This window comes from Myotis myotis, unplaced genomic scaffold (assembly GCF_014108235.1).
Source record: "Myotis myotis isolate mMyoMyo1 unplaced genomic scaffold, mMyoMyo1.p scaffold_m19_p_28, whole genome shotgun sequence".
Classification (NCBI taxonomy): Eukaryota; Metazoa; Chordata; class Mammalia; order Chiroptera; family Vespertilionidae; genus Myotis; species Myotis myotis.
This window is the reverse complement of record NW_023416333.1, coordinates 3,004,871-3,020,081: the sequence shown is the minus strand read 5'-3', so window position 1 is coordinate 3,020,081 and position 15,211 is coordinate 3,004,871. Positions and strand designations below refer to the sequence as shown.

The 15,211-nt window shown below is 50.9% G+C and overlaps 1 protein-coding gene across 1 annotated transcript in view; it reads right to left on the bottom strand.

Moving 5' to 3' along the window:
• LOC118649155 (transmembrane protease serine 9-like) overlaps positions 1 to 14,875 on the bottom strand; it is a 29,056-nt gene extending 14,181 nt beyond the window's left edge. The window contains exons 1-6 of the mRNA XM_036295953.1: positions 14,712 to 14,875; positions 14,117 to 14,213; positions 9,568 to 9,757; positions 9,060 to 9,328; positions 7,085 to 7,221; positions 4,906 to 5,091 (exon numbers count right to left, since the gene is read on the bottom strand). Of these exons, the coding sequence (XP_036151846.1) occupies positions 4,906 to 5,091; positions 7,085 to 7,221; positions 9,060 to 9,328; positions 9,568 to 9,757; positions 14,117 to 14,174 (840 nt within the window). The 5' untranslated portion in view covers positions 14,175 to 14,213; positions 14,712 to 14,875. The remainder of the gene's footprint in view (positions 1 to 4,905; positions 5,092 to 7,084; positions 7,222 to 9,059; positions 9,329 to 9,567; positions 9,758 to 14,116; positions 14,214 to 14,711) is intronic.
• Between the last annotated feature and the right edge of the window lie 336 nt (positions 14,876 to 15,211).

The window sequence follows — 15,211 nt, the reverse complement described above, 5'->3', positions numbered from 1 at the left end:
TCCTCCTCCTCCTCCTCCTCCTCCTCCTCCTCCTCCTCCTCCTCTCCTCCTCCTCCTTCTTCTTCTTCTTCTTCTTCTTCTTCTTCTTCTTCTTCTTCTTCTTCTTCTTCTTCTTCTTTCTCTCTCTCTCTCTCTCTCTCTCTCTCTCTCTCTCTCTCTCTCTTCTCTCTCTCTCTCTTTCTTCTCTCTCCTCTCCTTTCTTCTTCTTCTTCTTCTTCTTCTTCTTCTTCTTCTTCTTCTTCTTCTTCTTCTTCTTCTTCTTCTTCTTCTTCTTCTCTCTCTCTCTCTCTCTCTCTCTCTCTCTCTCTCTCTCTCTCTCTCCCCTGGCTGTCACCCAAGGGACTGGCTCTGGCCCTGGCAGCCATGGAGACGTCGCATCATAACAATTACATCAAGAGGAGCCACAGTGCCAAGGACACCTGCCACTTAGTGAGCCCTCACTTGGAACCCGGTGTTCTTCCCAGAGCCGCTCACATGTCAACACCGTGATCTCCCGAGAGCCCTCGGCAGCACCTTCTGCTTTAAGAACGTTTGTGTGTCTCTTTAGCTGGGTCCTCTTCCTCGAGTGGGGGGAGTTGAACTGGTGATCCCTGCAAGGGCCTCCTCGTTCCCCTCATCTCATTCCCGTGGACCCCCCTTCCCTTCTGCTGTTTTAAAAAATCGATTGAGCGAGAGGGAGGGAGAGACAGGACTTGTTGTTCCAGTCGGGCATTCACTGCTTGACTCTGGTATGTGCCCTGATGGAGTGTGTGTGTGTGTGTGGGGGGGGCGGTAAACGGGTTAAACCTACCACGTTGGCACATGGGGACCAGCCACCTGTGCGACCTGGCCAGGACAGCTGTTCTCTTTATCACTGTGTATCTTTTGCCTTTATCTCTATTGTGTATCCTCTGCTATTTTTACTGCTGTGTATCTTTTGCCATTATCTCTATTGTGTATCCTCTGCTATTTTTACTGCTGTGTGTCTTTTGCCTTTATCTCTGTTGTGCATCCTCTGCTATTTTTACTGCTGTGTGTCTTTTGCCTTTATCTCTATTGTGTATCCTCTGCTATTTTTACTGCTGTGTGTCTTTTGCCTTTATCTCTATTGTGTATCCTCTGCTATTTTTACTGCTGTGTGTCTTTTGCCTTTATCTCTATTGTGCATCCTCGGCTACTGTTTTTATTATTGTCTCCTTTGCGATGATCTTTGTTATTGTAGATCCTTGTCGTTGTCTCTGTTACTGTGTCTCTTTTGTTATCGCGTTTATTCGCTTTAAAAAAAAAAATTGAGATGAGCCCTTAGACCAGTGATGGCGAACCTATGACGCGCGTGTCAGAGGTGACACGCGAACTCATTTTTTTGGGTTGATTTTTCTTCGTTAAATGGCATTTAAATATATAAAACAAATATCAAAAATGTAAGTCTTTGTTTTACGATGGTTGCAGAGATCAAAACATTTCTCTATGTGACACGGCACCAGAGTTAAGTTAGGGTTTTTCAAAATGCTGACACGCCGAGCTCAAAAGGTTCGCCGTCACTACGCTAGACTGAGGTTGAGGGGAGTAATTGCTATGTTTTCTGCTAAAAACAAAAGCAAACAAACAAACCCTGGCTGGGTTGCTCGCTTGGTTAGGGCATCCCCCGGATACGCCAAGATGGAGGGCTTCATCCCAGGTCAGGGCACAGACAAGCATCAACCAGCGAAGAAATAAGAAAGTGGAACAATGCGTGCTTCTCTCTGTAAAATCAAACGTCTTTGTTTCTTTTCTTGTAAAATCCATTTTAAAAAAAAACATTTCAAAATGAAAACAAAACAAAAACACCTACCATTAAAAAAAATTAATGGCCGGTGTGGCTCAGTGGTTGAGCGTCAGCCTAGGAACCAGGTCACGGTTCCATTCCCAGTCAGGGCACATGCCCGGGTTGTGGGCTCGATCTCCAGTGTGGGGCGTGCAGGAGGCAGCCGATCAATGATTCTCTGTCATCATTGATGTTTCTCTCTCTCTCTCCCTCTTCCTTCCTCTCTGAAACCAATAAAAACTTTTTAAAAAAAATTTAAGAAGGAACTCGCATGTCAAAAGAAACATTCCAGGTGAACAGTTCATTGGCATTTACATTCTCAATGTAGATTTTCTTAGTATTTGTCATAACAGCTTGCATATTGTTTGGTGTGCAACGTCTCCTTCCCAGACCGCGCTATTTAAAATAGCAGCTCCAGCCCTGGCTGGTTTGGCACAGTGGATCGAGTGTTGGCCTGCGGATTGAAGGGTCCTGGGTTCAATTTTGGTTGCGGGCTCGATCCCCAGTGTGGGGCGTGCAGGAGACAGACAATCAATGATTCTCTCTCATCATTGATGTTTCTATCTCTCCCTTCCTCTCTGAAATCAAATATATATATATATATATATATATATATATCTCCATGCACTCCATCATAACTTTCTATCCTTCCACCCTGCTTTTTTGAAAAAAAATTTATTATTTTTTTTTAATCAGAGAGGAAGGGAGAGGGAGAGATAGAAGATTCAATCATGAATCATTGATCAGCTGCCTCCTGCACGCCCCCCACTGGGGATCGAGCCCACAACCCAGGCATATGCCCTTGGCCGGAATCGAACCCGGGACCTTTCAGTCCGCAGGCCTATGCTCTATCCACTGAGCCAAACTGGCTAGGGCTCACCCTGCTTTTTTTTTTTTCTTGCCACCTAACCGTCTCTTTTTTTATTCATCTTCTTTATCATGCGTCTCCCAACAAAAAAATGTGAGCTCTACAAGAGTGGAAGTTTCTGCCTGTTTAATTCGCCCGTGCCTACAGAAGTGCCTGGCTTAGGCTAGGCACCGACGTGCAAGTAAACAAAGCTGTATTTGCCCGACATGCAGGGCCAGCGCTGAACAAATGTGTGCAGAGAGAAATAAATGCAACACCTTCCGGACACTCGGCAAAGGGGTAGCTGTTGCCACCCAAGGTAACATTTTACAGGCGGTAAGTCCTCTGCAGTTATCCTCAAAACCATGCTGTGAGGAAAGAGGAGGAGCCCTGTTTCACAGGGGAGAAGAGAGGGGGAGGAGTTTCAGGACTTGCTCAAAGCAGGGACTCCGGTGGCCCGAGCATTCGACCACTGTGAGCTGGGGTCATGGGCAAAGGAATGACCACAGCAGGGGGCATTCAAGGAGGGTGTCCCTGGAGGAGGCAGACGGACGGGATCTGCGATGGACAGTGGGGTCCGGGCATGGAGACCCCCTGGGGATACTGAACCCCATCACTCTATATTCTAGAGTGGGCTCGGGGATTGAGAGATAGGGAATATTGCCAGGGGGTCAGATGTTGACAGAACATGGGAGGCGGGCAGGGATGGGACATTTGGGAGGTCCAGAACCACGTGAGAACGAACCGTTAGGAGGTCCAGTGTTAGCGGTGATGTCATTCAGAAGGGCACCGCGCCGTAACTTGTGGGCATAAGAGAATGTTTTGGAATGAAATGTCATGGGCGTCTAGAACCTTCTTGAGTTCAAAACAGAGAAGGATCTAAAATATTGGCAAGGAAAAGACTTTGTATGCCTATAGGCCAGGGATGGCGAACCTTTTGAGCTCGGCGTGTCAGCATTTTGAAAAACCCTAACTTAACTCTGGTGCCGTGTCACATATAGAAATTTTTTGATATTTGCAACCACAGTAAAACAAAAGACTTATATTTTTTATATTTATTTTATATATTTAAATGCCATTTAACAAAGAAAAATCAACCAAAAAAAAAATGAGTTCGTGTGTCACCTCTGACACCCGTGCCATAGGTTCGCCATCACTGCTATATGCATAACCTATGGACACAGACAATAGGGTGGTGAAGGCCTGGGGTGGACTGGAGGGGGTCAATGAGGGGAAAAAGGGGACCTGTGTAATACTTTCAACAATAAAGAATTATTTTTTAAAAGCACAGAAAAATCCTATATCATAAAAGGCTAATATGCAAATCAACTGAATGGCGGAACGACCGGTTGCTATGATGCACACTGACCACCAGGGGGCAGACGCTCAATGCAGGAGCTGCCCCCTGGTGGTCAGTGCACTCCCACAGGAGGAGCATCACTCAGCTGGAAGCCGGGCTCATGGCTGGCAAGTGCATTGGTGGTGGTAGGAGCCTCTCCCACCTCCGTGGCATCCGGACATCCCCCCCGAGGGCTCCCGGACTGCAAGAGGGCATAGGCCATGCTGAGGGACATGCCCCCCCCCCCGAGTGCACGAATTTTGTGCACCAGGCCTCTAGTATAAAATAAAATATTGGCAATGAGTAAGTGTCTGGAGGGGTATAGAATATTTCCAAAAATGGTACATTCATGGGACATGGAATATCACTGGGATGGGCTGGAGGCACCTACGTGTTCCACAGACAGAACATTTAGAGCAGTGGTTCCCAGCCTTCCTAACGCCGCGGCCCTTGAATCCAGTTCCTCATGTTGTGGGGACCCCCAATTTCATGGTGACAAATTGAACATCATGAAAGCATAGTGATTCATCACAAAAACAATATGTCATTATATATGTGTTTTCCGATGGTCTTCGGCGACCCCTGTGAAAGGGTCGCTCGACCTTCCCAAAGGGGTCGCGACCCACAGGTTGAGAACCGCTGATTTAGATGGTGATCTAAGTGGATGCTGACCCAGTTGGGAGACCCGGAACGGATCCGGGTTGGGACTCTCGGGGGGACTGGGGTGTTTCAGGGATCCAACACCCGGTAGACCGTGATGCCGACGGGGACCGAGTGCTTTGGAAACACGGAATGTCACCCCCAGGGTGTGACACGCCGGGGACACGGATCGCCGGCTCAAGTGGGGCGCCCTGGGAGGGGCCGGGGAGGGCTGGGCAGGCTGCGGAAGGAGGGCTCCGAGGGAGCGAGGAGCTGGGTCAGTCAACCCGACTTTTATTGTGGGCCCTGCGTCCATTCCTGCTCTTGGGGTCTCTGCCCTCGGATGGTTGCCTGGATCCATGAAATGTATTGAGAGACGCGGGTGTAGACGCCGGGCCGGTTGGGCTGCCCGCAGGGGAAGTCTCCCCAGGAGATGATACCGTGGAGCCTTCCGTTGCAGACCAGGGGGCCTCCCGAGTCGCCCTGAGTGGGGGAGACAGAAAAGGGGGGGGGTCCTTGTTGGGGCCACACAAAGGCAGAGAGGGGGCCTTGTGGGGCGAGAGGGAAAGATGGGGCCAGACGGACATGGAGGCTGAGAGAGAGACGGGGGACTATGGGGAGACAGTGAGCAGCAGAGACAGGGAGGAACAGGTAGAAAGGCAAACGAAAAAGCAAAAACAAACCCCAAACAAAGATAAACTCAGAGGGACAGAGAGTGAGAGACAGGTCCCCCCTGTCTTGGTGAGAGACATAGACACTGAGCCGGGGGAGATTTCTGTGTCTCTCCGTTTTTTTGTTTTTTGTTCCTCTAGCTCAGCGGTTCTCAACCTTCCTGATGCGGCGACCCCGTAATCCAGTTCCTCATGTTGTGGGGACCCCCAATTTCATGGTTACAAATTGAACATCATGAAAGCCTAGTGATCAATCACAAAACCAATATGTAATGATACATGTGTTTTCCGATGGTCTTAGGCGACCCCTGTGAAAGGGTCGTTCGACCCCCCAAGGGGTCGCGGCCCACAGGTTGAGAACCGCTGCTCTGGCTCACGAAAGTGGTGAAAGCTTGCCCCCCCACATACCCGTTCTCCTTTCCCTGCCATCGAATCCCACCCTGCACCCCCTGCCCCCTCAAACCTGCCCCTGCTTTACGGTGTCTCCACGCCATCTTACTACTGAGCTAACCCACCCCCATCTGGGTGGGGCTTGTACACACGTGTGCTTCTTCTCCCCCCGGGCCCAGGACACACGTTATTACTATCGACAAGGCCCTCGCCACTGATTCATCATCACACCCTTTCCCACGGAACCAAGCCGCAACCTAAGAAGCCTCCTCTAGCCCGGCCCGCGTGGCTCAGGGGTTGTGCATCGATCTATGAACTGGGAGGTCAGGGTTCGATGCCCAGTCTTGGCACGTGCCTGGGTTGCGGGCTCAGTCCCTAGTGTGGGGCCTGCAGGAGGCAGCTGATCAATGATTCTCTCTCATCATTGATGTTTCTATCTCTCTCTCCCTCTCCCTTCCTCTCTGAAATCAATTAAAAATATATATATATAAAAGAAGCCTCCTCTATGTCACATAGCTGTCATTTTGCCTGTGTAGTATCCATTTTACCTTATTTTGCTAACAACTTTCTGATTTTTTTTCATGTTAGGAGTGAGGCCCTCCCCCCACTCTCAATCTGTGCCCCTGGTCCCTGCCCTTCCCAGCCCCCACAGTGAGTCATGTGGCCCTGACTTGGTCCATCAGAGAATCCCACAGCTCTGGCCACAGTGGACGTTCTAGGACACAGGACCTAAGTCAGCCTCGCGAGCGTCATGCTCAAGATGTTTACGTGGGTCTTAACTCTACTGCGTGAGCGCCTGGATCCATCCGTGCCTGAATCAGGGTCCTCAGGGCTTTCCAGTTATAAAAGCCAGTGTTTTTCTTAAAGCAGTTTGAGTTGGGTTTGTTTGTTTAATTTTTTAGTCAATTGCAACCAATAGAATCCTAACTTTTATATATATATATATATTATTGATTTTTTTACAGAGAGGAAGAGAGAAGGATAGAGAATTAGAAACATCAATGAGAGAGACACATCAATCAGCTGCTTCCTGCACACCCCGTACTGGGGATGTGCCTGCAACCAAGGTACAGGCCCTTGACCAGAATCGAACCTGGGACCCTTCAGTCCGCAGGCCGATGCTCTACCCACTGAGCCAAACCCGTTAGGGCTAGAATCCTAACTTTTATGCATGTCAACATCAGCATCTGGCAGCCACTGGCAGCCACAGCTGGGGCTTAAGATGAATTCTATTCGCCATCCACGGGTGCTCCCTTTTGTCTCAACCTTCTATTCTAGGGGACATCTCACCTTACAAAGTCTAATTCCCCCTAGGCTAGAAGCAAATCCTTTCCCCCCAGCATCCGTCCCCACCTCCATTCTGGCTTCCACCCTGGCCCATGGCAGCCCCCCACCCCAGCCCCACGCGGCCTCACCTCACAGGAGTCCTTGCCGCCCTCGGGGGAGCCGGCACACACCATGTTGCGTGTGATCCTCCCCGGGTAGGCTTGCCGGCACTCCTCATCTGAGCGTAGCTGGATGTTGGCACACTGTAAGGCTTGTGGGAAACTCACTGGGGGGGAGAGAGAGAGAAGGTCTGGGGATATCGGTCTTGGACAGGCTGTGAGGCGGGAGTTCAAGAGGACAGCTGGCAGAAAAGAGAGATGGGAAGAGGGAGATGGGGGAGAACGTGATGGAAGAGACAGAAATGTGGGGAGAAATGGGGGGAGAGGTAACAGGAAAGGGAAGTGGAGGGAGGGATGGGTCAGGGAGCTGAGCGTGAAGAGACACAGATGGGGAGGGAGAGGAGGAGACGGAACTGATGCGTAAAGACAGAGAGAGTGGGGAGAGCTAGGAAGACAGGGGAGGTGAGAGGGAATGGAGACGGGGAAACCACAGGAGAGGCGGCAAGAATTACAGGAGAGGAGGGAAGGGGTGGGAAGAGAGATGGGGCATGCTGGGCCGAAAGACACAGAATCGAAGCTGGGAGGGCGCGGGGGTGGCACAGGGCTCTGCCGCTGGAGATCAGCTTTATATTCGCACACATATGTATATACCCATTTATATATCACATCTATACACAAAGGATAAAGCAGTTTACATTTTATTATACTTAATAACTATATACCTACCATAATAAACAATTTATATACAAATATATTTAAATAAATGCATAAATATAGAATTATAATTTAGAAAATCTAATTTTTATAATTTGCATATTTATAGACAGATGTGTATTTTATTTTTTTAAATGTTTTTAATGTTTTTTTTTTAGAGAGAGAGGAAGGGAGAAGGAGAGGTAGAAACATCGATGAGAGAAACATCAACATTGATCAGCTGCCTCCTGCATGCCCCCTACTGGGGATCAGGCCCAAAACCCCAGCATGTGCCCTGATTGGGAATCGAACCAGCAACCTCTTGGTAGGTACATGGGCTGACCCTCAACCGCTGAGCCACACCAGCCAGGCATATAATGTATATTTCTATAAATATGCACATAATATGTAGAATATATGAAATTGTAGCCCTGACTGGTTTGGCTCAGTGGATAGAGCGTCGGCCTGCGGACTGAAGGGTCCCAGGTTCGATTCCGGCCAAGGGCATGTACCTGGGTTGCAGGCATATCCCCAGTAGGAGGTGTGCAGGAGGCAGCTGATGGATGTTTCTCTCTCATCGATGTTTCTAACTCTCTATCCCTCTCCCTTCCTCTCTGTAAAAAAATCAATAAAAAAAATTATATTTTAAAAAGTCTTTATGCTGAGGATATCCTTTAAAAAAAAGAATATATGAAATTGTATATATTTATAAATGTATATAAAGACATATAACTGTATAGTATCTCTGTGGGTGCCGTCATCTTTGAGGGCGTGGTAGTCAATTAGCATATTTCCTCCTTATTGGCTGTGGGTGCCACCATATTTGAGGGTGGGGCAGTCAATTAGCATATTCCCTCCTTATTGGCTGTGGGCGGCTGCATGAGGGTCAATTAACATATTCCCTCTTTATTAGGTAGGATATTTATGTAAAAGATATATATAACTGTATACATTATGTTATATGTAATATACATATGTAACTACATATTTTCCTTGTTTCTTTAGAACTATATATTTTTTACTTTCATTTTTATATATAAAGGAATCTCGCTGTGGCCAGGTAGCTCAGTTGGTTAGAGCATCCTCCCAATACGCCAAGGTTGTGGGTTCGATCTCCAGTCAGGGCACATACAAGAAGCAACCAACGAATGCATCAATAAGAGGAACAACAAAATCAATCTTTCTCTCTCTCTTCTTTCTCTCTAAAATTCAGCAAATTAAAAAAATAAAATGAATCCTCCTCCAACCTACTCTCCCGCCTCTGCCCTCGTCTCCCCGGCCACCCTGTGAGACCAGCTGTGTGGGCACATACCCCGGGGGCTGATGGTGGTGCCCCAGCCAGACACGCGGCAGCAGGTGCCAGCCGGGAGGCAGTCGCTGTGGGAGAGAGGCAGGACGCGGATGTGGCTCGAGAGGCGGACGGGCGACTGCAGCTCCAGCAGCATGATGTCGTGGTCGTGGTTCAGGTGAGTGGGGCTGCTCCGGTACAGAGGGTGGGGAATGGAGCGGGCGACGTCCCGCACCTGCTCTCCAGCCTCCTCGTGCTCCAGGGTATGCTTGCCCAGGGACACTCTGTATCCACTGTGGGTGCAGCAACAGGGTGGTTAGAGGAGAAGATGGGCCCCTCCCTACCCCCCTCCCAGCTCCATCACACCTTCCCCATCTCCTTCCACATCAACTCCAATCCCATCCAAATCCTCTTCTTCAAGTCCATTCCCATCCCCCACCCCCTAACTCCACCCAAACCTCATCCTCAAATGCAAACTCCACCCAGTCCCATTAGCACCCCTACCCCATGCTCCCCCAGCCCCCCCACGTACTCCTTCAGACAGTGCGCTGCAGTCAGGACCCAGCGGGGGTGGACGAGGACTGCCCCGCAGAGCAGCCGCCCCTGAACCAGCAGGGCTGCCTGCCAGGGCTGAGAGTGGGGAGGGCAGGTGTAGCCACCTGGGAGAAACCCATTGGTCCCATTGGTGCTGTTGATAATCTTGGGATAGTCCTGAGAGACGCCTGGTAAAGGAGAGAAAATGTTAGAGAAGAGAGTCGGGGTTCAGGCAGAGGAGGCCTGAAGGTGTAGTTCTTGAGTTTGGGGAGAGGGTCAGAACTGGCTCTTGGTGACCAGGAACTGATGATTCATCTCTTGGGCTCTGGGAGTTGCCATTTTCAACGGAGCAGAGGAGTCAGGGCAAAGAGATGACAATGTCCTTTTCCACAGAAGTGTCCTATCCTCCACTGGGGGGAGGAAGGAAGAGTTCACTGAATGAAGATGTTTCCGATAAGCTTTCTCCCCACCTCCATTTTCTCTCTCATTCCACCACGGGGATGGGTCTCAAGAGGTAGAAGCGAGATGGACCTCCACAACCACCTAGGCAGCATCCATCCATCCCTTCATCCATCTATCATCCATCCCTTCATCCATCTATCATCCATCCATCCATCCATCCCTTCTTCCATCCATCCCTTCATCCCTTCATCCATCCATCCATCCATCTGTCTATCCATCCATCTGTCTATCTATCCATTCATCCATCCCTTCATCCATCCATCATCCATTCCTCCATCCGCCCATCCATCCATTTATCTACCCATCTGTCCATCCATGCATCTATCTACCCATCCATTGTTCATCCATCCATCCATTCATCCCTTAATTCATCCATCCATCCATCCATCCATCCATCCATCCACCCATCCATCCATCTGTCCATCCATCCCTCCATCCTTTATCCATCCACCCATCTGTCTATCCAAGCATCCGTCCATCCATCCATCCATCCATCCATCCATCCATCCATCCATCGTCCATCCACTCATCTGTCCATCCATGTATCCATCTTTTTAACACCTTATTTACTGGGTTACTCTATGGCTTCAAATACCATCCATAGGCTAACTACTACTCAGTTCAAAGTTTGCAGGATTCTGAATCATCTGACCTTTGTTAATCTCCTCGACCCCACCCCTAGCCTCTCTCCTCTTCACTCATTCTGTTCCAGTTTCAAGGATCTGTTCTCAAACTGACCAGGGCCTTTGCACTTGCTGCTTCCTCTTTCTCGACAGTTCTTTCTCCAGACCTGCACTGTTCAATATGGTAGCACTAGCTGGTGTGGCTAAATTTAGACTCCTCAAAACGAAACTTAAAAATTCAGTTCTTGCCCTGGCCAGTGTGGCCCAGTGGTAAAGTACCGGCCCTGGACTGAAGGGTGGCAGGTTCAATTCCCGTCAAAGGCACACACCTGGATTGCAGGTCGATCCCAGGCCCCAGTTGGGGCATGTGTGGGAGGGAACCAACCAATGTGTCTCTCACGTCGATGTCTCTCTCTCTCTCTCTCTCTCTCTCTCTCTCTCTCTCTCTCTCTCTCTCTCACTCTCTCTCCCCTCCCCCCCCTTTCTTCCACTCTCTAAAACAATCAATGGAAAAACTATGCTCAAATGAGAATTAATCAAGTAAAAAATAAAAATTCACCTCTTCAGCCACACCAGTCATATTTGAAATGCTCAAAAACCTGCAAGTGGCCAGTGGCCACCCTACTGGACACTGCAGATATAGGAGGGAGACAGACCTAGCGTAGTCTCTGACACACAGTAGGTGCTCAGCCAATGTCCTGTGTGCCTGGCCCTGTATCTGGCCCAGGACACAGCCGTTGACAATGGAACAGAGAAAGCCCAGTTCTGAATGGGCCGATTTTTGGCTGGGGATCCCGTCACAGGCTGCCAGCCTCTGTCTTCTCAGCGATCCCGTGGGAGAGGGAACGGTTCCATCTCATGGGGCAGCCATAGGATTCGGTAAAATCCTACACCTACGACACACACAGCCCTCAGCAGGTGGCTACTATTGCTATGTTGCTATTATTAGCTGCACCAGGAGGGCCCCAGCTGTGTGGCCAGCAGGCCCCTTCCCCACCTACATAAGCGGCAGGATTAGCCCAGTGGTTCTCAAAGTTGGGGACAGAAGTCATTGGTGGGCGCAAGGTCATTTTGGGGGGGCACAGGGATGAGGCATAAGCAACATCAGATTGTATCCTCAGACACGGTCACTGTCCGGTTCTCTTCCAATTCAGATCTTCACATGGATTTTTAGAGGGAGGAAGGGAGAGGGGGAGAGAGAGAAACATCCATTGGCTGCCTCCTGCATGCCCTCTACTGGGCATCGAGCCCACAACTCCGGCATGTGCCCTGACCAGGAATCGAACCCAAGACCTCTCTGCGCATGGGATGATGATCGACAAACTGAGATGAGCTCTAACTGCTTTGGCTCAGCGGATAGAGCGTCGGCCTGTGGACTGAAAGGTCCCAGGTTCGATTCCAGTCAAGGGTGTGTACCTTGGTTGCAGGTACATCCCCAGTAGGAGGTGTGCAGGAGGCAGCTGATCGATGCTTCTCTCTCATCGATGTTTCTAATTCCCTATCCCTCTCCCTCTCTGTAAAAAAATCAATAAAACATATATTTTAAAAAATCAATAAAATATATTAAAAACAAATAAACACCAAAAATACTAAAAAAAAAAAAAAAAGAAAAAGATTCTAAGCAGGTCATTGGGGCCTAAAATAATGAAGATGGGTGCCAGGACGTGGGGGACGGGACGGGGCAGGTGTGGATCAGAGCCCTGACTCAGGGGCGCTGCTGTCTGGCCGGGCTCTCCTGTCAGAGGCTTGGCTTTTTCAGCTGTGAAACTGGAGTAATTACAGTTCAGGTACCTCCTAAGACTGTTGAGGGCTCCACAAGCCAATGCATGTGGAGTTCCTAGCCCAGGGCGTGGTGCCCAGGAGGGACCTGGCAGGAGTCCTGGGAGTGTCGCCAAAGGAGACGAGGCACCCCACCTCCAGGCCAGGGCTGGTGCCCGGTACCCGGTGCCCCGTGGCCCCCTCCCTCCATTGGGTCTCAGCTCTAGGGTCTAATCCAGGGGTCCTCAAACTTTTTAAACAGGGGGCCAGTTCCCTGTCCCTCAGACCGTTGGAGGGCCGGACTATAGTTTAAAAAAAAAACTATGAACAAATTCCTATGAACACTGCACATATCTTATTTTGAAGTAAAAAAAACAAAACGGGAACAAATACAATATTTGTATTTGCATGTGGCCCGTGGGCCGTAGTTTGAGGACCCCTGGTCTAGTCCTTGGGGGAGGGAGGCGTCCTGCTTTGGTTCTTTAAAGCCATCCCCTCCTGCAACAATTACAGCTGATGATTAACTCATTATTTGGGGAATTGTTGGAACGAGGTCTGCGTGCTAAGAGCAGGGACCCCGTCTGGATTGCAGAGCTGTGAGGTTTTTTTTTAAAAAAAGGAATTATTACTGAATTTATTGGGGTGCCATTGGTGAATAAAAGGACAACAGGGGGATGGGAGCATGAGTGTGCGGGGCGGCGGGGGGGGGGAGGTTGGGGTTAATGGGGGGGGAATGAGGACACATTTGTAATACCTTAACTAATAATAAAAAAAAAAGAAGGAAAAAACAGATATTAAAAAAAAAAAGAATTATTACTGAATTTATTGGGGTGCCGTTGGTGAATAAAAGGATGTTGCTGTCAGGGCTACATGTCTATAATACATCATCTGAACGCATGAATGATGCCTGAATGGGGTTTTCAGAGAACTTGCCGGCAAAGGCAGGGAGGGGGGGGGGGGAGGACTTACATGGGAGAGGACTGTCTATGGGTAGAATCAGATAGGTCTGGGGTCACCCCAAGGGTGAAAGGAAGAAACGGGAGGCTCTGAGAACACGATTAAGAAGGTAACAGTGACGACTAACCAACCTCCCCTCCCTTCCATCTGCCAGGCAGTCAGCAAGCACAGACGGGCGTGACCCGGTTTCATTTTAATATTCGCACCAACCCTTTGTGGGCAAAAAGCCCATTTACAGTTATGAGTACTAGGCGAAACGCGGGGTTTATGCTTGTATTATTATTATTATTATTAATTAATTAATTTATTAACGATTGCATTATGTAAACCTACTGTTGCCCAGCCCCGTACGTCCCCATTGTACAGATGGAACAACCGAGGCACGAAGAAGCGAAGCCACTCGCTCAGAGCGGCAGCGGCAGGGTTCGAACCCCTGTGGGTGCGACTCCTCTCCCTCGGGGAGGCCAGGAACAGGGGGAGGGGCTGGGGGGGGCTTTTCAACGCGGAGTCGGAGAGAAGAGGGGGCCTTGCTGTGGACACTGGGCTGACCGCAGCCAGGAAACCAGGTCACTCCGGGATAAGCAGGAAGTTTTCGGGACCGTCCCCAGGGGACCCTGCCCGGAGTGGGCGGGGGGGGGGGCGGGGGGCGGGGGGCGGAGCTCGCGGCTTCCCCGCCCCCTCCCGCGGCCTGGCCCCGCCTACCATTGTCTGCGGTGGCCACCCCGCCTCCACCCCCGCCATTCTTACCGCTTGACGAGGACAAGGCCGTGGTCAGGAAGGCAATCGCAGAGGCCAGGGGCCACATGGCAGCGCCTGGGTGGGGGGCAGGGAGGGCGGGACGGGCCTGAGAATTTGGAAGGGAGGCGTTATGGGCTGGCCGGAATCCCCGTCTCTGACCCCTGAACTTCCCAGTTGTCAATCTGCCTGCACACTCTTGAGAACCCCGGCCCACGTCCTCCCCAAATTCATCGGGGGCGGGGGGTGGGGGGGTGGGGGTGCGGAGGGGAGGCGTGCACCCTAGGGCACTGGCTGGCTAGTCCTCGACCCAGGCAGCTAGTCCCTCCACCCTGCCTTGCAAGCTGGGCCCTCGGTGCACGCTCCGGCCCCTCCGGCCCCGGGGCCGGCCTCCCCTCCCAGGGCTGTTCCCGCACCTGGTCTCAATCTGAGCTTATCTCCCTGCAGCTGCAGCTCTCCATCTCTGAAGATTTCTATCTCTCACTGAGCCTCAGGTCTCTCTCTCCATCTCCCTGACTCAGCGATGCTCCCTCTTTCCCCTTCCATCGCCCCCCCCCCCCCCTCCCCTCCAAAGCTCCAGCCCCGGCCCCAGGCGCAAGCCACTTACCTGGGTGAGGGGCCCCGGTGGAGAGCTTCTGCAGCCAGCTGCCTCCAACTTCAGCCCCGACCCATGCCTTTTAACCCCTGACACCCTCCCCCAGCGCCCTCAGCATTTCCCGGTCGCTGGCCTACCCCTCTCCACCCCCGATGGCTCAGCAGGCTGTGCCAGGCACCCCCCAGCCTGGGCTTGGCCCTCTGCTTGGGGCGGAGCTTTCGGGACAAGCTGGGACCCAGATTTGGCTCCTCCCAAGCCCCAGTTGAACCCACAGTGAACTCTGAGGTGGCAGGACCCACCTAGGCGGAAGGAGAAAGCCCATCACTTCCTTCCCCAAACCCACCCCACATCCCCATGACCCTTCCTGGTCGCATAGCTGGCGTCCCAACCTCCACGCCAGCCCTGCGTACCCTCTCCAGATACATCAGCTCCTAGAAGGCTATTTCCACCCTATTCCCATTTCCCGGCCTAATTGCAACCAGAACCCAGCCCCTGGCCTAGCCCTCAAACCA